The sequence below is a fragment of the Salmo salar genome, unplaced genomic scaffold (assembly GCF_905237065.1).
Source record: "Salmo salar unplaced genomic scaffold, Ssal_v3.1, whole genome shotgun sequence".
Taxonomy (NCBI): Eukaryota; Metazoa; Chordata; class Actinopteri; order Salmoniformes; family Salmonidae; genus Salmo; species Salmo salar.
The window spans coordinates 1-24,926 of record NW_025550851.1 but is presented as its reverse complement, the minus strand read 5'-3'; the positions used below and the strand labels follow the sequence as shown (position 1 = coordinate 24,926).

At 50.2% G+C, this 24,926-nt stretch overlaps 1 protein-coding gene across 1 annotated transcript; it reads left to right on the top strand.

Moving 5' to 3' along the window:
* Positions 1 to 6,943: 6,943 nt before the first annotated feature.
* Positions 6,944 to 20,178, top strand: LOC123724048 (arginine-glutamic acid dipeptide repeats protein; the record flags this gene model as incomplete). Its single annotated transcript, XM_045713967.1, has 8 exons — positions 6,944 to 7,309; positions 8,608 to 8,688; positions 8,916 to 9,046; positions 9,769 to 9,917; positions 10,951 to 11,050; positions 16,442 to 16,595; positions 16,674 to 17,050; positions 20,119 to 20,178. Coding segments are annotated over exons 1-8 (1,131 nt in total), but the record flags the coding sequence as incomplete, so codon positions are not given.
* Positions 20,179 to 24,926: the final 4,748 nt, after the last annotated feature.

The following is a 24,926-nucleotide window of genomic DNA, read 5'->3' as shown; positions in this document are numbered from 1 at the left end:
AGAGGAGGCAGCGGAGGGGACGAGACCGCTACTCCCCATCAGAACGGAGTGTCTGGGGGTAGAGGAGGGAGCGGAGGGGACGAGACCGCTACTCCCCATCAGAACGGAGTGTCTGGGGGTAGAGGAGGCAGCGGAGGGGACGAGACCGCTACTCCCCATCAGAACGGAGTGTCTGGGGGTAGAGGAGGCAGCGGAGGGGACGAGACCGCTACTCCCCATCAGAACGGTGTGTCTGGGGGTAGAGGAGGCAGCGGAGGGGACGAGACCGCTACTCCCCATCAGAACGGAGTGTCTGGGGGTAGAGGAGGCAGCGGAGGGGACGAGACCGCTACTCCCCATCAGAACGGAGTGTCTGGGGGTAGAGGAGGCAGCGGAGGGGACGAGACCGCTACTCCCCATCAGAACGGAGTGTCTGGGGGTAGAGGAGGCAGCGGAGGGGACGAGACCGCTACTCCCCATCAGAACGGAGTGTCTGGGGGTAGAGGAGGCAGCGGAGGGGACGAGACCGCTACTCCCCATCAGAACGGAGTGTCTGGGGGTAGAGGAGGCAGCGGAGGGGACGAGACCGCTACTCCCCATCAGAACGGAGTGTCTGGGGGTAGAGGAGGGAGCGGAGGGGACGAGACCGCTACTCCCCATCAGAACGGAGTGTCTGGGGGTAGAGGAGGCAGCGGAGGGGACGAGACCGCTACTCCCCATCAGAACGGAGTGTCTGGGGGTAGAGGAGGCAGCGGAGGGGACGAGACCGCTACTCCCCATCAGAACGGAGTGTCTGGGGGTAGAGGAGGCAGCGGAGGGGACGAGACCGCTACTCCCCATCAGAACGGAGTGTCTGGGGGTAGAGGAGGGAGCGGAGGGGACGAGACCGCTACTCCCCATCAGAACGGAGTGTCTGGGGGTAGAGGAGGCAGCGGAGGGGACGAGACCGCTACTCCCCATCAGAACGGAGTGTCTGGGGGTAGAGGAGGCAGCGGAGGGGACGAGACCGCTACTCCCCATCAGAACGGTGTGTCTGGGGGTAGAGGAGGCAGCGGAGGGGACGAGACCGCTACTCCCCATCAGAACGGAGTGTCTGGGGGTAGAGGAGGCAGCGGAGGGGACGAGACCGCTACTCCCCATCAGAACGGAGTGTCTGGGGGGAGAGGAGGCAGCGGAGGGGACGAGACCGCTACTCCCCATCAGAACGGAGTGTCTGGGGGTAGAGGAGGCAGCGGAGGGGACGAGACCGCTACTCCCCATCAGAACGGAGTGTCTGGGGGTAGAGGAGGCAGCGGAGGGGACGAGACCGCTACTCCCCATCAGAACGGAGTGTCTGGGGTAGAGGAGGCAGCGGAGGGGACGAGACCGCTACTCCCCATCAGAACGGAGTGTCTGGGGGTAGAGGAGGCAGCGGAGGGGACGAGACCGCTACTCCCCATCAGAACGGAGTGTCTGGGGGTAGAGGAGGCAGCGGAGGGGACGAGACCGCTACTCCCCATCAGAACGGAGTGTCTGGGGGTAGAGGAGGGAGCGGAGGGGACGAGACCGCTACTCCCCATCAGAACGGAGTGTCTGGGGGTAGAGGAGGCAGCGGAGGGGACGAGACCGCTACTCCCCATCAGAACGGAGTGTCTGGGGGGGAGAGGAGGCAGCGGAGGGGACGAGACCGCTACTCCCCATCAGAACGGAGTGTCTGGGGGTAGAGGAGGCAGCGGAGGGGGACGAGACCGCTACTCCCCATCAGAACGGAGTGTCTGGGGGTAGAGGAGGCAGCGGAGGGGACGAGACCGCTACTCCCCATCAGAACGGAGTGTCTGGGGGTAGAGGAGGGAGCGGAGGGGACGAGACCGCTACTCCCCATCAGAACGGAGTGTCTGGGGGTAGAGGAGGCAGCGGAGGGGACGAGACCGCTACTCCCCATCAGAACGGAGTGTCTGGGGGTAGAGGAGGCAGCGGAGGGGACGAGACCGCTACTCCCCATCAGAACGGAGTGTCTGGGGGTAGAGGAGGGAGCGGAGGGGACGAGACCGCTACTCCCCATCAGAACGGTGTGTCTGGGGGTAGAGGAGGCAGCGGAGGGGACGAGACCGCTACTCCCCATCAGAACGGAGTGTCTGGGGGGTAGAGGAGGCAGCGGAGGGGACGAGACCGCTACTCCCCATCAGAACGGAGTGTCTGGGGGTAGAGGGGGCAGCGGAGGGGGACGAGACCGCTACTCCCCATCAGAACGGAGTGTCTGGGGTAGAGGAGGCAGCGGAGGGGACGAGACCGCTACTCCCCATCAGAACGGAGTGTCTGGGGGTAGAGGAGGCAGCGGAGGGGACGAGACCGCTACTCCCCATCAGAACGGAGTGTCTGGGGGTAGAGGAGGCAGCGGAGGGGACGAGACCGCTACTCCCCATCAGAACGGAGTGTCTGGGGGAGAGGATGCAGCGGAGGGGACGAGACCGCTACTCCCCATCAGAACGGAGTGTCTGGGGGTAGAGGAGGCAGCGGAGGGGACGAGACCGCTTACTCCCCATCAGAACGGAGTGTCTGGGGGTAGAGGAGGCAGCGGAGGGGGACGAGACCGCTACTCCCCATCAGAACGGAGTGTCTGGGGGTAGAGGAGGCAGCGGAGGGGACGAGACCGCTACTCCCCATCAGAACGGAGTGTCTGGGGGTAGAGGAGGCAGCGGAGGGGGACGAGACCGCTACTCCCCATCAGAACGGAGTGTCTGGGGGTAGAGGAGGCAGCGGAGGGGACGAGACCGCTACTCCCCATCAGAACGGAGTGTCTGGGGGTAGAGGAGGGAGCGGAGGGGGACGAGACCGCTACTCCCCATCAGAACGGAGTGTCTGGGGGTAGAGGAGGCAGCGGAGGGGACGAGACCGCTACTCCCCATCAGAACGGAGTGTCTGGGGGAGAGGAGGCAGCGGAGGGGGACGAGACCGCTACTCCCCATCAGAACGGAGTGTCTGGGGGTAGAGGAGGCAGCGGAGGGGACGAGACCGCTACTCCCCATCAGAACGGAGTGTCTGGGGGTAGAGGAGGCAGCGGAGGGGACGAGACCGCTACTCCCCATCAGAACGGAGTGTCTGGGGGTAGAGGAGGGAGCGGAGGGGACGAGACCGCTACTCCCCATCAGAACGGAGTGTCTGGGGGTAGAGGAGGCAGCGGAGGGGACGAGACCGCTTACTCCCCATCAGAACGGAGTGTCTGGGGGTAGAGGAGGCAGCGGAGGGGACGAGACCGCTACTCCCCATCAGAACGGAGTGTCTGGGGGTAGAGGAGGGAGCGGAGGGGACGAGACCGCTACTCCCCATCAGAACGGTGTGTCTGGGGGTAGAGGAGGCAGCGGAGGGGACGAGACCGCTACTCCCCATCAGAACGGAGTGTCTGGGGGGTAGAGGAGGCAGCGGAGGGGACGAGACCGCTACTCCCCATCAGAACGGAGTGTCTGGGGGTAGAGGAGGCAGCGGAGGGGACGAGACCGCTACTCCCCATCAGAACGGAGTGTCTGGGGGTAGAGGAGGCAGCGGAGGGGGGACGAGACCGCTACTCCCCATCAGAACGGAGTGTCTGGGGGTAGAGGAGGCAGCGGAGGGGACGAGACCGCTACTCCCCATCAGAACGGAGTGTCTGGGGGTAGAGGAGGCAGCGGAGGGGGACGAGACCGCTACTCCCCATCAGAACGGAGTGTCTGGGGGTAGAGGAGGCAGCGGAGGGGACGAGACCGCTACTCCCCATCAGAACGGAGTGTCTGGGGGTAGAGGAGGCAGCGGAGGGGACGAGACCGCTACTCCCCATCAGAACGGAGTGTCTGCGGGTAGAGGAGGCAGCGGAGGGGACGAGACCGCTACTCCCCATCAGAACGGAGTGTCTGCGGGTAGAGGAGGCAGCGGAGGGGACGAGACCGCTACTCCCCATCAGAACGGAGTGTCTGGGGGTAGAGGAGGCAGCGGAGGGGACGAGACCGCTTACTCCCCATCAGAACGGAGTGTCTGGGGGTAGAGGAGGCAGCGGAGGGGACGAGACCGCTACTCCCCATCAGAACGGAGTGTCTGGGGGTAGAGGAGGCAGCGGAGGGGACGAGACCGCTACTCCCCATCAGAACGGAGTGTCTGGGGGTAGAGGAGGCAGCGGAGGGGACGAGACCGCTACTCCCCATCAGAACGGAGTGTCTGGGGGTAGAGGAGGCAGCGGAGGGGACGAGACCGCTACTCCCCATCAGAACGGAGTGTCTGGGGGGTAGAGGGGCAGCGGAGGGGACGAGACCGCTACTCCCCATCAGAACGGAGTGTCTGGGGGTAGAGGGGCAGCGGAGGGGGACGAGACCGCTACTCCCCATCAGAACGGAGTGTCTGGGGGTAGAGGAGGCAGCGGAGGGGACGAGACCGCTACTCCCCATCAGAACGGAGTGTCTGGGGTAGAGGAGGCAGCGGAGGGGACGAGACCGCTACTCCCCATCAGAACGGAGTGTCTGCGGGTAGAGGAGGCAGCGGAGGGGACGAGACCGCTACTCCCCATCAGAACGGAGTGTCTGCGGGTAGAGGAGGCAGCGGAGGGGACGAGACCGCTACTCCCCATCAGAACGGAGTGTCTGGGGGTAGAGGAGGCAGCGGAGGGGACGAGACCGCTACTCCCCATCAGAACGGAGTGTCTGGGGGTAGAGGAGGCAGCGGAGGGGGACGAGACCGCTACTCCCCATCAGAACGGAGTGTCTGGGGGTAGAGGAGGCAGCGGAGGGGACGAGACCGCTACTCCCCATCAGAACGGAGTGTCTGGGGGTAGAGGAGGCAGCGGAGGGGACGAGACCGCTACTCCCCATCAGAACGGAGTGTCTGGGGGTAGAGGAGGCAGCGGAGGGGACGAGACCGCTACTCCCCATCAGAACGGAGTGTCTGGGGGTAGAGGGGGCAGCGGAGGGGACGAGACCGCTACTCCCCATCAGAACGGAGTGTCTGGGGGGTAGAGGGGGCAGCGGAGGGGACGAGACCGCTACTCCCCATCAGAACGGAGTGTCTGGGGGGTAGAGGGGGCAGCGGAGGGGACGAGACCGCTACTCCCCATCAGAACGGAGTGTCTGGGGGTAGAGGGGGCAGCGGAGGGGACGAGACCGCTACTCCCCATCAGAACGGAGTGTCTGGGGGGTAGAGGAGGCAGCGGAGGGGACGAGACCGCTACTCCCCATCAGAACGGAGTGTCTGGGGGTAGAGGAGGCAGCGGAGGGGACGAGACCGCTACTCCCCATCAGAACGGAGTGTCTGGGGGTAGAGGAGGCAGCGGAGGGGACGAGACCGCTACTCCCCATCAGAACGGAGTGTCTGGGGGTAGAGGAGGCAGCGGAGGGGACGAGACCGCTACTCCCCATCAGAACGGAGTGTCTGGGGGTAGAGGAGGTAGCGGAGGGGACGAGACCGCTACTCCCCATCAGAACGGAGTGTCTGGGGGTAGAGGAGGCAGCGGAGGGGACGAGACCGCTACTCCCCATCAGAACGGAGTGTCTGGGGGGTAGAGGAGGCAGCGGAGGGGACGAGACCGCTACTCCCCATCAGAACGGAGTGTCTGGGGGTAGAGGGGCAGCGGAGGGGACGAGACCGCTACTCCCCATCAGAACGGAGTGTCTGGGGGTAGAGGGGGCAGCGGAGGGGACGAGACCGCTACTCCCCATCAGAACGGAGTGTCTGGGGGTAGAGGGGGCAGCGGAGGGGACGAGACCGCTACTCCCCATCAGAACGGAGTGTCTGGGGGTAGAGGAGGCAGCGGAGGGGACGAGACCGCTACTCCCCATCAGAACGGAGTGTCTGGGGGTAGAGGAGGCAGCGGAGGGGACGAGACCGCTACTCCCCATCAGAACGGAGTGTCTGGGGGTAGAGGAGGCAGCGGAGGGGACGAGACCGCTACTCCCCATCAGAACGGAGTGTCTGGGGGTAGAGGAGGCAGCGGAGGGGACGAGACCGCTACTCCCCATCAGAACGGAGTGTCTGGGGGTAGAGGAGGCAGCGGAGGGGACGAGACCGCTACTCCCCATCAGAACGGAGTGTCTGGGGGTAGAGGAGGCAGCGGAGGGGACGAGACCGCTACTCCCCATCAGAACGGAGTGTCTGGGGGTAGAGGAGGCAGCGGAGGGGACGAGACCGCTACTCCCCATCAGAACGGAGTGTCTGGGGGTAGAGGAGGCAGCGGAGGGGACGAGACCGCTACTCCCCATCAGAACGGAGTGTCTGGGGGTAGAGGAGGTAGCGGAGGGGACGAGACCGCTACTCCCCATCAGAACGGAGTGTCTGGGGGTAGAGGAGGCAGCGGAGGGGGACGAGACCGCTACTCCCCATCAGAACGGAGTGTCTGGGGGTAGAGGAGGCAGCGGAGGGGACGAGACCGCTACTCCCCATCAGAACGGAGTGTCTGGGGGTAGAGGAGGCAGCGGAGGGGACGAGACCGCTACTCCCCATCAGAACGGAGTGTCTGGGGGTAGAGGAGGCAGCGGAGGGGACGAGACCGCTACTCCCCATCAGAACGGAGTGTCTGGGGGTAGAGGAGGCAGCGGAGGGGACGAGACCGCTACTCCCCATCAGAACGGAGTGTCTGGGGGTAGAGGAGGCAGCGGAGGGGACGAGACCGCTACTCCCCATCAGAACGGAGTGTCTGGGGGTAGAGGAGGCAGCGGAGGGGACGAGACCGCTACTCCCCATCAGAACGGAGTGTCTGGGGGTAGAGGAGGCAGCGGAGGGGGACGAGACCGCTACTCCCCATCAGAACGGAGTGTCTGGGGGTAGAGGAGGCAGCGGAGGGGACGAGACCGCTACTCCCCATCAGAACGGAGTGTCTGGGGGTAGAGGAGGCAGCGGAGGGGACGAGACCGCTACTCCCCATCAGAACGGAGTGTCTGGGGGTAGAGGAGGCAGCGGAGGGGACGAGACCGCTACTCCCCATCAGAACGGAGTGTCTGGGGGTAGAGGAGGCAGCGGAGGGGACGAGACCGCTACTCCCCATCAGAACGGAGTGTCTGGGGGTAGAGGAGGCAGCGGAGGGGACGAGACCGCTACTCCCCATCAGAACGGAGTGTCTGGGGGTAGAGGAGGCAGCGGAGGGGACGAGACCGCTACTCCCCATCAGAACGGAGTGTCTGGGGGGTAGAGGAGGCAGCGGAGGGGACGAGACCGCTACTCCCCATCAGAACGGAGTGTCTGCGGGTAGAGGAGGCAGCGGTGGCGGCAGGCGGCGGTGGTGATGATGATGATGATGAGGCCGGGTGCAGCCCAGCAGACATGCAGGATGAGGACAATGATCCGGCACGGAGGAGAGAGATCAGGAGCAAATACAGGGACCTCATCAGCTCTGTTCAACGTGAGTAGTGGATAAGAGAATCTGCCAAATGACTCAAATGTAAAGACAATGTAGTGGGGGCTGTCTGGGAATGGTGGCCATGCACCGTGAGTTCTCAATTCTCCACACTTTTCCCAAAGTGTACACTTGTTTTGTATTCTCCCCATCGTGGATTTAAAAGTATTGGATAGGTATAAACAATAGCTGGAGGGAATTACCCAAAACATGTACGTCCGTGACGGGGAGTGTGCAAGTGCCCCACTTCTAGAGAAAGTGTGTTAATCCTCCCAGGTATCCAGTATAGCGTCAAGGTAAAGGTCCAGCATGAGCTAATTCACATAGAAATGTGAGTTATAGATTGTCTAGCTTGTACACCTGTTGAATATGAAATGACTTGGTTATTGAAAATATATTTCACAGTGCTTTAGATTGTATAATGATTCTCTACGTTGCTTGTTTTGCCACAATGCTATTATATCCTGAACAAAAATATAAACACAACATGTAAAGTGTTGGTCCCGTGTTTCATGAGCTGAAATAAAAGATGCCAGAAATATTTCATATGCACAAAAAAGCTTATTTCTCTCAAATTTTGTGCATAAATTTGTTTACATCCCTGTTAAAAGCATTTCTCCTTTGCCAAGATAATCCATCCACCTGACAGGTGTGGCATATCAAGAAGCTGATTAAACAGCATGGCTCCCAAGCTGGGTGGGCCTATGCCCTCCCAGGCCCACCAATGGCTGTGCCCCTGCCCAGTCATGTGAAATCCATAGATTAGGGTCTAGTTAATTTATTTCAATTGACTGATTTCCTTATATGAACTGTAACTCACTAGGCGGCTTCCACCCGGTTACGTAGTAACCCTGCACCTTAGAGGCTGCTGCCCTGTATACATAGACTTGAAATCACACACTTATGTATATACTGTATTCTATTCGACTGTATTTTAGTCTGCACCACTCCGACATCGCTCGTCCTAATATTTATATATTCCTTAATTCCTTTCTTTTACTTTTAGATGTGTGTGTATTGTTGTGTATTGTTAGATACTACAGCACTGTTGGAGCTAGAAACACAAGCATTTTCTCTACACACACGCAATAACACCTGCTAAACACGTGTATGTGACAAATAACATTTGATTTGATTTGAACTCAGTAAAATCGTTGAAATTGTTTCATGTTGCGTTTTTATATTATTTTTTTGGTTCAGTATATTTATTAGGAAAACATGATAGAACTTTAGCAACCAGGAAATTGATTTCAATGATTTGTCCAAGTTGTACCTTGAACCTTCTTCTTCGTTTTTTTCCCCAGAGAACAGAGAGGACATGTTGAGTCCCACCAACAACAAACTGACAGACGTGTTGGAGGAGGCCAACAAACTGTTTGCAGAAGGTATGATAGGATCTGTCAAATTCTTTGCATTGCATCCTTACCTTGAAATCGCCACTAATCATAGTCGAAACAGGCAAAAGTAAGGGGGTAGCTCTCACCAATCTAGTAATGTCTGAGTCAGGGATTATTCCAAGGAAGGAAGGAAGTCGTTTTAAAGTTGTTAGTATCTCAATCTAATATCCTCACTCTTTTCTTTGTCTTCACCCTCATGTTTTGTCTTCTCTCAGTCCGTCAGGCCCGTGAAGCAGCTCTCGACGCCCATCTCCTGGTGCTGGCTACAGACCTGGGGAAGGAGAAGGCCAGCCAGCTACACGCTGAGGGATCAGCCTTCGATCCCTCAGCCTTCGCTGAACACCTGGTAAGTAGGATGAGGAGGATGGGACTGAGGAGGAGAGGGAGGTAGGGAGGAGGGTAAGGAGAGAGGAGGGGAAGGAGAGGAAGGTGGGAGGTGGGGAAGGAGAGGGAGGTAGAGAGAGAGGTAGGGAAGGAGCGGGAGGTGGAGAGGGAGGTGTGAAAGGAGAGGCAGGTAGAGAGAGAGGTAGGGAAGGAGAGGGAGGTGGAGAGGGAGGTGCGAAAGGAGAGGCAGGTAGAGAGAGAGGTAGGGAAGGAGAGGGAGGTGGAGAGGGAGGTGCGAAAGGAGAGGCAGGTAGAGAGAGAGGTAGGGAAGGAGAGGGAGGTGCGAAAGGAGAGGCAGGTAGAGAGAGAGGTAGGGAAGGAGAGGGAGGTGGAGAGGGAGGTGCGAAAGGAGAGGCAGGTAGAGAGAGAGGTAGGGAAGGAGAGGGAGGTGCGAAAGGAGAGGCAGGTAGAGAGAGAGGTAGGGAAGGAGCGGGGAGGTGGAGAGGGAGGTGCGAAAGGAGAGGCAGGTAGAGAGAGAGGTAGGGAAGGAGAGGGAGGTGGAGAGGGAGGTGCGAAAGGAGAGGCAGGTAGAGAGAGAGGTAGGGAAGGAGCGGGAGGTGGAGAGGGAGGTGCGAAAGGAGAGGCAGGTAGAGAGAGAGGTAGGGAAGGAGAGGGAGGTGGTGAAGGCTAATGTTTGTCAGATTGCTAACGCTTTATCCTTTGTGTTCTTATTGGTCCACCCAGTTGTCGTTCATGGGTTTGAATCGCCTGGAGGATGAAGATGAGGAGGAGGAGGGTGGCGCGAGCGGTGGCTACTTCCCCCAGGACTCGTGGCAGAGGGTGGCTAATAGAGCTCAACGCTGCTTCAGGACTGCTCCGTCCTTCCACTACATGTGAGTCAGCATGTTTGAGGGGATCAGTTGGAGCAAGGCGAGGCCCAGAATCGCTAATATAAAATTAAATAATGAGTTGTTATTTGAGATGCAGGGTGATTTGTAACGATCAGGGATTCTGTACAGTCGGTTTGCGATGTAGTCGAACACAGACATCATCCTCCAACTCTTTGGGATGCTTGGGGCAACGGTGACCACTCACCAAATATACGCAGAGAAAATGTGTTCTGAACAAAAATATAAAACGCAACATGCAACAATTTCATTGATTTTACTTCATTTACAGTTCAGTTACAGGAAATCTGTGAATTGAAAGAAATTCATTAGGCCCTAATCTATGGATTTCACGATTGGGAATTCAGATATGCATCTGTTGGTCACTGATACCTTAAAGAATGGGCCTTGGTATTTCTTCACTGTATTTGTGTACATTCAAATTGCCATCTATAAAATGCAATTGTGTTCGTTGTGCCTGCCCACCACCATGGGGCACTCTGTTCACAACGTTGACATCAGCAAACCGCTCGCCCACACAACGCCATACAGTTGGACTTACTGGAAAATTCTCTAAAACGATGTTGGAGGCGGCTTATGGTAGAGAAATTAACATTCAATTCTCTGGCAACAGCTCTGGTGGACATTCCTGCAGTCAGCATACCAATTGCACGCTCCCTCAAAACTTGACACATCTGTGGCATTGTGTTGGGTGACGAAACTGCATATTTTAGAGTGGCCTTTTATTGTCCCCAGCACAAGGTGGACTTGTGTAATGATCATGCTGTTTAATCAGCTTGTTGATATGCCACACCTGTCAGGTGGATGGATTATCTTGGCAAAGGATAAATGCTCACTAACAGATGTAAACAAATGTTTGCACAAAAGTTGAGAGAAATAAGCTTTTTATGCATAAGAAACATTTCTGGGATCTTTTTATTTCAGCTCATGAAACATGGGACCAACACTTTACATGTTGCGTTTATATTTAATTTAGTGCGTAAAAGTCTCTGACTGTGCCTGTGTGTCTCTCTACCAGGATGGGATCGTTCCTGGCTGAGCTGCCTTCACCTCGCCAGAGGGTAGAGAGACAGAGGAAAGCCCCCAGCAAGGAAGTCAAGAGGATCATGCCAACTCAGGTCTCCGCTTTAACACTGACCCCAACCTGACTGTACTGTAGGAGTCACCCCTTTGTCATACTGTTGTTTGACCCCAACCTGACTAATGACTCCTGTATTCTCTTGTCACGTTGTCTTTTCAAGCACGCTTCCAGGGATAGAAATGAAGCTAGACCGCTAGCCTGAGGCTAGTACCGTTCAGACCGGGCTAGTAGAAAATGTCTCATAGCACTGATCTTAGACCTGGGATCTACTAGCCTGGCTGGCCAGTGCACAAAATCCTTAAGTTCCAGCAATTCTAGTTGATGACCAGCCCAGCCCAGTACAGTTTGGCTTGGCTTGGCTTGGCTCGACCCTTCTCTGTTTTACATAAAGTAGCTTTGCAATAGGGTTTTTGATAAGGAGATCAGTTTGATCAGCCTGGATGTACAGTACCAGTCAAATGTTTGGACACACCTACTCATTCCAGGGTTTTTCTTTTATTTTTTACTATTTTCTACATTGTAGAATAATAATGAAGACATCAAAACTATGAAATAACACATATGGAATCATGTAGTAACCATAAAAGTGTTAAAGAAATTCAAATATATTTTATATTTGAGATTCTTTAAAGTAGCTACCCTTGACAGCTTTGCATTCTCTCAACCAGTTTCATGAGGTAGTCACCTGGAATGTATTTCAATTACATTTACATTACATTTTAGTCATTTAGCAGACGCTCTTATCCAGAGCGACTTACAGTAGTGAATGCATACATTTCATACATTTTTTTCTCCGTACTGGTCCCCCGTGGGAATCGAACCCACAACCCTGGCGTTGCAAACACCATGCTCTACCAACTGAGCCACACGGGACCAATTAACAGGTGTGCCTTGTTAAAAGTTCATTTGTGGAATTTCTTTCCTTCTTAATGCGTTTGAGCCAATCAGTTGTGATGTGACAAGGTAGGGGTGGTATACAGAAGATAGCCCTATTTGGTAAAAGACCAAGTCCATATTATGGCAAGAACAGCTCAAATAAGCAAAGAGAAACGACAGTTCATCATTACTTTAAGACTTGAAGATCAGTCAATCCGGAATATTTCAAGTACTTTGAAAGTTTCTTCAAGTGCAGGCGCAAAAAACAATCAAGCGCTATGATGAAACTGGTTCTCATGAGGACCACAACAGGAAGGGTAGAGCCAGAGTTACCTCTGCTGCAGAGAATACGTTCATTAGAGTTAACTGCACCTCAGATTGGGGGGAAAGAGGGAAAAGGAGGGGGCTGCCTAGTCAGTTGTACAACTGAATGTATTCAATTGAAATGTGTCTTCCGCATTTAACCCAACTCCTCTGAATCAGAAAGGCGCGGGGGGCTGCCTTAATCGAATGCAGTCCAAATAAATTCTTCACAGAGTTCAATCATTAGTTAACTGCACCTCAGATTGCAGTTCAAGTAACAGACACATCTCAACATCAACTGTTCAGAGGAGACTGCGTGAATCAGGCCTTCATGGTCGAATTGCTGCAAAGAAACCACTACTAAAGGACATCAATAAGATGAACAGACTTGCTTGGGCCAAGAAACACGAAAAATAGACATTTGACCGGTGGAAATCTGTCCTTTGGTCTGATGAGTCCAAATTTTAGATTTTTGATTCCAACCTCCGTGTCTTTGTGAGACGCAGAGTAGGTGAACGGATGATCTCCGCATGTGTGTTTCCCACCGTGAAGCATGGAGGAGGTGGTGTGATGGTGTGGGGGTGCTTTGCTGGTGACACTATCAGTGATTTATTTAGAATTCAAGGCACACTTAACCAGCATGGCTACCACAGTATTCTGCAGCGATACGCCATCCCATCTGGTTTGCGCTTAGTGGGACTATCATTTGTTTTTCAATAGGACAATGACCCAAAACACAGCTCCAGGCTGTGTAAGGGCTATTTGACCAAGAAGGAGAGTGATAGAGTGCTGCATCAGATGACCTGGCCTCCCCAATCACCAGACCTCAACCCAAATGAGATGTCCACATACTTTTGGTCATGTAGTGTATTATTGTACATATGACAGGAGGTCGCAGCCACTAACACTTCTCCTGTCTCTTCTCTGTACGGGTCTATAACACAGAGTCTATACAGGTCTATAACACAGAGTCTATACAGGTCTATAACACAGAGTCCATAACACAGAGTCTATACAGGTCTATAACACAGTCTATACAGGTCTATAACACAGAGTCCATAACACGGAGTCTATACAGGTCTATAACACAGAGTCAATACAGGTCTATAACACAGAGTCTATACAGGTCTATAACACAGAGTCTATACAGGTCTATAACACAGTCTATACAGGTCCATAACACAGAGTCTATACAGGTCTATAACACAGAGTCTATACAGGTCTATAACACAGAGTCTATACAGGCCCATAACACAGAGTCTATACAGGTCTATAACACAGAGTCTATACAGGTCTATAACACAGAGTCTATACAGGCCCATAACACAGAGTCAATACAGGTCTATAACACAGTCTATACAGGTCTATAACACAGTCTGTACAGGCCCATCAAATCAAATCAAATGTATTTATATAGCCCTTCTTACATCAGCTGATATCACAAAGTGCTGTACAGAAACCCAGCCTAAAACCCCAAATGGCAAGCAATGCAGGTGTAGAAGCACGGTGGCTAGGAAAAACTCCCTAGAAAGGTCAAAACCTAGGAAGAAACCTAGAGAGGAACCAGGCTATGAGGGGTGGCCAGTCCTCTTCTGGCTGAGCCGGGTGGAGATTATAACAGCACATGGCCAAGATGTTCAAATGTTCATAAATGACCAGCATGGTCAAATAATAATAATCACAGTAGTTGTCGAGGGTGCAACAAGTCAGCAACTCAAGAGTAAATGTCAGTTGGCTTTTTCATAGCCGATCATTCAGAGTATCTCTACCGCTCCTGCTGTCTCTAGAGAGTTGAAAACAGCAGGTCTGGGACAGGTAGCACGTCTGGTGAACAGGTCAGGGTTCCAGCAGGTCTGGGACAGGTAGCACGTCCGGTGAACAGGTCAGGGTTCCAGCAGGTCTGGGACAGCAGGTCTGGGACAGGTAGCACGTCCGGTGAACAGGCCAGGGTTCCATAGCCGCAGGCAGAACAGTTGAAACTGGAGCAGCAGCACGGCCAGGTGGACTGGGGACAGCAGGGAGTCATCATGCCAGGTAGTCCTGAGGCATGGTCCTAGGGCTCAGGTCCTCCGGGAGAGAGAAAAGAAAGAGAGAAAGAGAGAATTAGAGTGAGCATATTTAAATTCACACAGGACACCGGATAAGACAAGAGAAATACTCCAGATGTAACAGACTGACCCTAGCCCCCCGACACATAAACTACTGCAGCATAAATACTGGAGGCTGAGACAGGAGGGGTCAGGAGACACTGTGGCCCCATCCGATGATACCCCCGGACAGGGCCAAACAGGCAGGATATAACCCCACCCACTTTGCCAAAGCACAGCCCCCACACCACTGGAGTCTATACAGGCCCATAACACAGTCTATACAGGTCCATAACACAGAGTCTATACAGGTCTATAACAGAGTCTATACAGGTCTATAACACAGAGTCTATACAGGTCAATAACACAGAGTCTATACAGGTCTATAACACAGTCTGTACAGGTCTATAACACAGAGTCTATACAGGTCTATAACACAGAGTCTATACAGGTCTATAACACAGAGTCTATACAGGTCTATAACACAGAGTCTATACAGGTCCATAACACAGAGTCTATACAGGTCCATAACACAGTATATACAGGTCTATAACACAGAGTCTATACAGGTCTATAACACAGAGTCTATACAGGTCTATAACACAGAGTCAATACAGGTCTATAACACAGTCTATACAGGTCTATAACACAGAGTCTATAACACAGAGTCTATACAGGTCCATAACACAGTCTATAACACAGAGTCTATACAGGTCTATAACACAGAGTCTATACAGGTCTATAACACAGAGTATATACAGGTCTATAACACAGAGTCTATACAGGTCCATAACACAGAGTCTATACAGGTCTATAACACAGTCTATACAGGTCCATAACACAGAGTCTATACAGGTCTATAACACAGAGTCTATACAGGTCTATAACACAGAGTCTATACAGGTCCATAACACAGAGTCTATAACACAGAGTCTATACAGGTCTATAACACAGAGTCTATACAGGTCCATAACACAGAGTCTATACAGGTCCATAACACAGAGTCTATACAGGTCTATAACACAGAGTCTATACAGGTCTATAACACAGAGTCCATAACACAGAGTCTATACAGGTCTATAACAGAGAGTCTATACAGGTCTATAACACAGAGTCTATACAGGTCCATAACACAGAGTCCATAACACAGAGTCTATACAGGTCTATAACACAGAGTCTATACAGGTCTATAACACAGAGTCTATACAGGTCTATAACACAGAGTCTATACAGGTCTATAACACAGAGTCTATACAGGTCCATAACACAGAGTCTATAACACAGAGTCTATACAGGTCTATAACACAGAGTCTATACAGGTCCATAACACAGAGTCTATACAGGTCTATAACACAGAGTCTATACAGGTCTATAACACAGAGTCTATACAGGTCTATAACACAGAGTCCATAACACAGAGTCTATACAGGTCCATAACACAGAGTCCATAACACAGAGTCTATACAGGTCTATAACAGAGAATCTATACAGGTCTATAACACAGAGTCTATACAGGTCTATAACACAGAGTCTATACAGGTCTATAACACAGAGTCTATACAGGTCTATAACACAGTCTATACAGGTCTATAACACAGAGTCTATACAGGTCTATAACACAGAGTCTATACAGGTCTATAACACAGAGTCCATAACACAGAGTCTATACAGGTCTATAACACAGAGTCCATAACACAGAGTCAATACAGGTCTATAACACAGAGTCTATACAGGTCCATAACACAGAGTCTATACAGGTCCATAACACAGAGTCTATACAGGTCTATAACACAGAGTCTATACAGGTCTATAACACAGAGTCTATACAGGTCTATAACACAGAGTCTATACAGGTCTATAACACAGAGTCTATACAGGTCTATAACACAGAGTCCATAACACAGAGTCTATACAGGTCTATAACACAGAGTCAATACAGGTCTATAACACAGAGTCTATACAGGTCTATAACACAGAGTCTATACAGGTCTATAACACAGAGTCAATACAGGAGTTGGTTGTAATTGTTGTTGTTGTATTACAGTGCTAAACTGTGTTTTCTTCTGTCGGAGTTTGTTGTCGTTGATGTTTTCTTCTGCTCTCTCTCTCTCTCTCACATACTCTCTCTCTCTCTCTCTTTCTCTCTCTCTCTGTGTCTGTAGGAGATAATTGAGGCCTTTAGTATCAATGAGCCACTGATCCACGCTCCCAGCTCCCAGCTCCCAGCACCCAGCACCCAGCTCCCAGCTCCCAGCACCCAGCACCCAGCACCCAGCTCCACGCTCCCAGCTCCACGCTCCCAGCACCCAGCACCCAGCACCCAGCTCCCAGCTCCCAGCACCCAGCACCCAGCACCCAGCTCCACGCTCCCAGCTCCCAGCTCCACGCTCCCAGCACCCAGCACCCAGCACCCAGCTCCCAGTACCCAGCACCCAGCTCCCAGCTCCCAGCTCCCAGCACCCAGCACCCAGCACCCAGCTCCACACTCCCAGCACCCAGCTCCACGCTCCCAGCACCCAGCACCCAGCTCCACGCTCCCAGCTCCCATTACCCAGCTCCCAGCTCCCAGCTCCACGCTCCACGCTCCCAGTACCCAGCTCCCAGCTCCCAGCTCCCAGCTCCCAGCACCCAGCTCCCAGCTCCCAGCTCCACGCTCCCATTACCCAGCTCCCAGCTCCCAGCTCCACGCTCCACGCTCCCAGTACCCAGCTCCCAGCTCCCAGCTCCCAGCACCCAGCACCCAGCTCCACGCTCCCAGCTCCCAGCACCCAGCACCCAGCTCCACGCTCCCAGCACCCAGCACCCAGCACCCAGCACCCAGCTCCCAGCTCCCAGCTCCCAGCACCCAGCTCCACGCTCCCAGCACCCAGCACCCAGCACCCAGCTCCACGCTCCCAGCACCCAGCACCCAGCACCCAGCTCCCAGCTCCCAGCACCCAGCTCCCAGCACCCAGCACCCAGCACCCAGCTCCCAGCTCCCAGCACCCAGCACCCAGCACCCAGCTCCACGCTCCACGCTCCCAGTACCCAGCTCCCAGCTCCCAGCTCCCAGCACCCAGCACCCAGCTCCACGCTCCCAGCTCCCAGCACCCAGCACCCAGCTCCACGCTCCCAGCACCCAGCACCCAGCACCCAGCACCCAGCTCCCAGCTCCCAGCTCCCAGCACCCAGCTCCACGCTCCCAGCACCCAGCACCCAGCTCCACGCTCCCAGCACCCAGCACCCAGCACCCAGCTCCCAGCTCCCAGCACCCAGCTCCCAGCTCCACGCTCCCAGCACCCAGCTCCACGCTCCCAGCACCCAGCTCCCAGCTCCACGCTCCCAGCTCCCAGCACCCAGCACCCAGCTCCACGCTCCCAGCTCCCAGCTCCCAGCACCCAGCACCCAGCTCCCAGCACCCAGCTCCACGCTCCCAGCTCCCAGCTCCCAGCACCCAGCACCCAGCTCCACGCTCCCAGCACCCAGCTCCCAGAATGCTGCTGTTTCTTTTTTAAAACATTATCATCTTATTGACTTTAACTCTAGCTGTAAATATTGGTTTTCTATAGTTGTTGTTCACAGTTTTTGAATTCATGACATTTATTTGATTAAAAAGAGAGAGCCGAACTCAGTGATTTTTCTCATTTGCTCACATTGTATATACTGTTGTTGTCTACTGTTTTATTCCATGTGTAACTCTGTGTTGTTGTATGTTGTCGAACTGCTTTGCTTTATCTTGGCCAGGTCGCAGTTGTAAATGAGAACTTGTTCTCAACTGGCCTACCTGGTTAAATAAAGGACTTGTTCTCTACTAGCCTACCTGGTTAAATAAAGGTGAAATAAAAAAATTAAATAAAAATGTGTTATTTTTTTACTTCAAGGAAGAAAAGAAAGATTGTATATCCACGTGACATCTGCGTTGTGTTTTAACTATAACCGTAGGATCAGCGTTGGTGATATTTTATCATCTGATAACGACAGGATAATCTTCTATTGAACAAATGTCGTGCTGTCCTTTATAACGCAAACTGTTGTGTCCTATATTTGTATTTTATTTTATTTTATACCTGCCTTTTGGTAGGTCGTCATTGTAAATAAGAATTTGTTCTTAAATGACTTGCTTAGTTAAATAAATTAAATAAATAAACAATTTGGCGAGGTACACCCCCCCCATTTTAAAAAATATCTATAAATGAACAATAAAAGGGGACATGATAGCCATGCTAGCCCAATGACGACATGTAGCCTACAGTAGAGTAGCTAGCTAGCATGTACAGCATTCCATAATCAACAGAGCAAAAGTCTTATCAAAGTATTATAATTATTATATATATATATTATTATTATGATTATTATCCAGAGTATTATTTTTATTATTATACAGATTATTATTATTATTATTATTATACAGATTATTATTATTATACAGATTATTATTATTATCATCCAGAGTATTATTATTATTATACAGATTATTATTATTATTATACAGATTATTATTATTATTATTATACAGATTATTATTATTATTATTATTATTATACAGATTATTATTATCATCCAGAGTATTATTATTATTATCCAGATTATTATTATTAATATACAGATTATTATTATTATTATCATCCAGAGTATTATTATTATTATCCAGATTATTATTATTAATATACAGATTATTATTATTATTATCATCCAGAGTATTATTATTATTATCCAGATTATTATTATTATTATTATACAGATTATTATTATCATCCAGAGTATTATTATTATTATACAGATTATTATTATTATCATCCAGAGTATTATTATTATTATACAGATTATTATTATTATCATCCAGAGTATTATTATTATTATACAGATTATTATTATTATTATTATTATTATCATCCAGAGTATTATTATTATTATACAGATTATTATTATTATCATCCAGAGTATTATTATTATTATACAGATTATTATTATTATTATTATCATCCAGAGTATTATTATTAGTGAGGTTTCTAACTGGTAGTTTTCTATTAATCTTGGTTAACCCAGAAATAAATTATTTTTATGTTTACGTAGTCTGATAACGAGAGATTCGTTTTCCTTTTACACCTGCCACAATAATATTTTTTGACATACACTACTTGCTTATATGATTTGACTGTTTTCTGTGTCATATGATTGGTTGATTGGTTAGTTTGATTGGTTGATTGGTTAGTTTGATTGGTTGATTGGTTAGTTTGATTGGTTGATTGGTTAGTTTGATTGGTTGATTGGTTAGTTTGATTGGTTGATTGGTTAGTATGATTGGTTGATTGGTTAGTATGATTGGTTGATTGGTTAGTATTATTGGTTGATTGGTTAGTATGATTGGTTGATTGGTTAGTATGATTGGTTGATTGGTTAGTATGATTGGTTGATTGGTTAGTTTGATTGGTTGATTGGTTAGTTTGATTGGTTGATTGGTTAGTTTGATTGGTTGATTGGTTAGTTTGATTGGTTGATTGATGGTATGGTGTCATGACATTGTGCTATAATATGCTTCCTCTGCTGTTGAGCTTTGATGTAAAGTGGATTTCAGAACCTTTGCTTCAGCCCCCTTGATGCAGTCCAGTCACTGTTTCCTTCTCCTCTCCTCTTCCCCTCTCATCCCCAATCTCAACCTCATCCACATGCCCTTCACCCGTAAGCGTCCGTGTTGGCTGTCCCAGTAGAGAGGGTGTTAATCGCTGTGAAATCTGGAGAGCGAGCAAGAGAGATGGATGGTGAGATAATGAGAGAGAGAGAGAGAGAGAGAGAGAGAGAGAGAGAGATGGATGGATGGATGGATGGATGGATGGATGGATGGATGGTGAGAGAAAGAGAGAACGAGAGAGAGAGAGAGAATGAGAGAGAGAGAGAGAGAGAGAGAGAGAGAGAGAGAGAGAGAGAGAGAGAGAATGAGAGAGGGGGGGCAGAAAGGAGGAAATCTGATAAAGGAGGGCGATGGGATACAGAGAGGATAGGTGGACAGGAGAGATACCTGGTAGGTTCAAGACACTGATCATGTTAGCTAGCACCCGCCATAGGAAGAGAGAAGCAGGGAGGAGGTGGACAGGAGAGATACCTGGTAGGTTCAAGACACTGATCATGTTAGCTAGCACCCGCCATAGGAAGAGAGAAGCAGGGAGGAGGTGGACAGGAGAGATACCTGGTAGGTTCAAGACACTGATCATGTTAGCTAGCACCCGCCATAGGAAGAGAGAAGCAGGGAGGAGGCGGACAGGAGAGATACCTGGTAGGTTCAAGACACTGATCATGTTAGCTAGCACCCGCCATAGGAAGAGAGAAGCAGGGAGGAGGCGGACAGGAGAGATACCTGGTAGGTTCAAGACACTGATCATGTTAGCTAGCACCCGCCATAGGAAGAGAGAAGCAGGGAGGAGGCGGACAGGAGAGATACCTGGTAGGTTCAAGACACTGATCATGTTAGCTAGCACCCGCCATAGGAAGAGAGAAGCAGGGAGGAGGCGGACAGGAGAGATACCTGGTAGGTTCAAGACACTGATCATGTTAGCTAGCACCTGCCATAGGAAGAGAGAAGCAGGGAGGAGGTGGACAGGAAAGTGCTTTGGAAGTGTCTTGACAGACTGCTGTGTCACCATACATGGGGTCAGTGGGTATCAGAGGGGGTTAAAGACATGGGAACCTCATCCATAGGCTATTACGCAAAAAACGTGGCTGGGAACAAGATTAGAGAGGAGGTGACACCATATCACCTGATCCTGCTGGTGTGTTTGTTGACATTGTTAACTAGCTAGTCCCCCCCTCCCCTCTCCTCCTCCCTGCCCCCCCACAGCCTCTCTCCTCCTCCCTGCCCCCCCACACAGCCTCTCCCCTCCTCCCTGTCCCCCTCCCCCCCACAGCCTCTCTCCTCCTCCCTGCCCCCCCACAGCCTCTCCCCTCCTCCCTGCCCCCCCACAGCCTCTCCCCTCCTCCCTGTCCCCCTCTCCCCCACAGCCTCTCCCCTCCTCCCTGTCCCCCTCTTCCCCCCACAGCCTCTCCCCTCCTCCCTGTCTCCCCCCACAGCCTCTCACCTCCTCCCTGTCCCCCTCTCTATCCTCCCCTTGCTCTCCCACCCCCACTGACAGCAGCAGACATTGCCTACCTAGCTCCAGTTCTGTCCCTCGCAACCTTCCCTCCCTCCCTCCCCTCCCCTCCCTCCCCTCCCCTCCCCACCTCTCTCCCTCCGTCCCCTCCCCACCTCTCTCCCTCCGTCCCTCTCAGAGAACAGATATAGCAAGACAACACTGCTTTTTAGACAGAAGAGGGTGAGAGAGATAGACAGCACCGTTGACTGAACAAGGTCGTAGCAGAACCTGAGATTGTAATAATAATGCAGTACATCATCTTGTTAGTGTTGGTGAGTTCAATATCTTTGTGACTTTTCGTTTGCCTTTCTCGTTGTTGTTGTTGTCCTGTATTCAGTTAATGTTTCACATGTGCTCAGTGACAGTACAGGCTTGAGTGTTTCCTGGTTCTCTGAACTACTTTTGAGGGAGTCATTTCCTGGTTCTCTGAACTACTTTTGAGGGAGTCATTTCCTGGTTCTCTGAACTACTTTTGAGGGAGTCATTTCCTGGTTCTCTGAACTACTTTTGAGGGAGTCATTTCCTGGTTCTCTGAACTACTTTTGAGGGAGTCATTTCCTGGTTCTCTGAACTACTTTTGAGGGAGTCATTTCCTGGTACTCTGAACTACTTTGCTATGCTTCAGATTGACCTCAACCTTATATGTATTCTCCCCTTAGACCAGGGTGACTAGGCAACAGGATAGATAATAGACAGTAACAGCAGTATACTGTAGGTAGGGGTAAAGGATAGATAATAGACAGTAACAGCAGTATACTGTAGGTAGGGGTAAAGGATGGATAATAGACAGTAACAGCAGTATACTGTAGGTAGGGGTAAAGGATAGATAATAGACAGTAACAGCAGTATACTGTAGGTAGGGGTAAAGGATAGATAATAGACAGTAACAGCAGTATACTGTAGGTAGGGGTAAAGGATAGATAATAGACAGTAACAGCAGTATACTGTAGGTAGGGGTAAAGGATGGATAATAGACAGTAACAGCAGTATACTGTAGGTAGGGGTAAAGGATAGATAATAGACAGTAACAGCAGTATACTGTAGGTAGGGGTAAAGGATAGATAATAGACAGTAACAGCAGTATACTGTAGGTAGGGGTAAAGGATAGAGAGACAGTAACAGCAGTATACTGTAGGTAGGGGTAAAGGATAGATAATAGACAGTAACAGCAGTATACTGTAGGTAGGGGTAAAGGATAGATAATAGACAGTAACAGCAGTATACTGTAGGTAGGGGTAAAGGATAGATAATAGACAGTAACAGCAGTATACTGTAGGTAGGGGTAAAGGATAGATAATAGACAGTAACAGCAGTATACTGTAGGTAGGGGGTAAAGGATAGATAATAGACAGTAACAGCAGTATACTGTAGGTAGGGGTAAAGGATAGATAATAGACAGTAGCAGCAGTATACTGTAGGTAGGGGTAAAGGATAGATAATAGACAGTAACAGCAGTAGGTAGGGGTAAAGGATAGATAATAGACAGTAACAGCAGTATACTGTAGGTAGGGGTAAAGGATAGATAATAGACAGTAACAGCAGTATACTGTAGGTAGGGGTAAAGGATAGATAATAGACAGTAACAGCCGTATACTGTAGGTAGGGGTAAAGGATAGATAATAGACAGTAACAGCAGTATACTGTAGGTAGGGGTAATGGATAGATAATAGACAGTAACATCAGTATACTGTAGGTAGGGGTAAAGGATAGATAATAGACAGTAGCAGCAGTATACTGTAGGTAGGGGTAAAGGATAGGTAATAGACAGTAACAGCAGTATACTGTAGGTAGGGGTAAAGGATAGATAATAGACAGTAACAGCAGTATACTGTAGGTAGGGGGTAAAGGATAGATAATAGACAGTAACAGCAGTATACTGTAGGTAGGGGTAAAGGATAGATAATAGACAGTAGCAGCAGTATACTGTAGGTAGGGGTAAAGGATAGATAATAGACAGTAGCAGCAGTATACTGTAGGTAGGGGTAAAGGATAGATAATAGACAGTAACAGCTGTATACTGTAGGTAGGGGTAAAGGATAGGTAATAGACAGTAACAGCAGTATACTGTAGGTAGGGGTAAAGGATAGGTAATAGACAGTAACAGCAGTATACTGTAGGTAGGGGTAATGGATAGATAATAGACAGTAACATCAGTATACTGTAGGTAGGGGTAAAGGATAGATAATAGACAGTAACAGCAGTATACTGTAAGTAGGGGTAAAGGATAGATAATAGACAGTAGCAGCAGTATACTGTAGGTAGGGATAAAGGATAGATAATAGACAGTAGCAGCAGTATACTGTAGGTAGGGGTGAAGGATAGATAATAGACAGTAACAGCAGTATACTGTAGGTAGGGGTAAAGGATAGATAATAGACAGTAACAGCAGTATACTGTAGGTAGGGGTAAAGGATAGATAATAGACAGTAACAGCAGTATACTGTAGGTAGGGGTAAAGGATAGATAATAGACAGTAGCAGCAGTATACTGTAGGTAGGGGTAAAGGATAGATAATAGACAGTAGCAGCAGTATACTGTAGGTAGGGGTAAAGGATAGATAATAGACAGTAACAGCAGTATACTGTAGGTAGGGGTAAAGGATAGATAATAGACAGTAACAGCCGTATACTGTAGGTAGGGGTAAAGGATAGATAATAGACAGTAACAGCAGTATACTGTAGGTAGGGGTAATGGATAGATAATAGACAGTAACATCAGTATACTGTAGGTAGGGGTAAAGGATAGATAATAGACAGTAGCAGCAGTATACTGTAGGTAGGGGTAAAGGATAGGTAATAGACAGTAACAGCAGTATACTGTAGGTAGGGGTAAAGGATAGATAATAGACAGTAACAGCAGTATACTGTAGGTAGGGGTAAAGGATAGATAATAGACAGTAACAGCAGTATACTGTAGGTAGGGGTAAAGGATAGATAATAGACAGTAGCAGCAGTATACTGTAGGTAGGGGTAAAGGATAGATAATAGACAGTAGCAGCAGTATACTGTAGGTAGGGGTAAAGGATAGATAATAGACAGTAACAGCTGTATACTGTAGGTAGGGGTAAAGGATAGGTAATAGACAGTAACAGCAGTATACTGTAGGTAGGGGTAAAGGATAGGTAATAGACAGTAACAGCAGTATACTGTAGGTAGGGGTAATGGATAGATAATAGACAGTAACATCAGTATACTGTAGGTAGGGGTAAAGGATAGATAATAGACAGTAACAGCAGTATACTGTAAGTAGGGGTAAAGGATAGATAATAGACAGTAGCAGCAGTATACTGTAGGTAGGGATAAAGGATAGATAATAGACAGTAGCAGCAGTATACTGTAGGTAGGGGTGAAGGATAGATAATAGACAGTAACAGCAGTATACTGTAGGTAGGGGTAAAGGATAGATAATAGACAGTAACAGCAGTATACTGTAGGTAGGGGTAAAGGATAGATAATAGACAGTAGCAGCAGTATACTGTAGGTAGGTGTAAAGGATAGATAATAGACAGTAGCAGCAGTATACTGTAGGTAGGGGTAAAGGATAG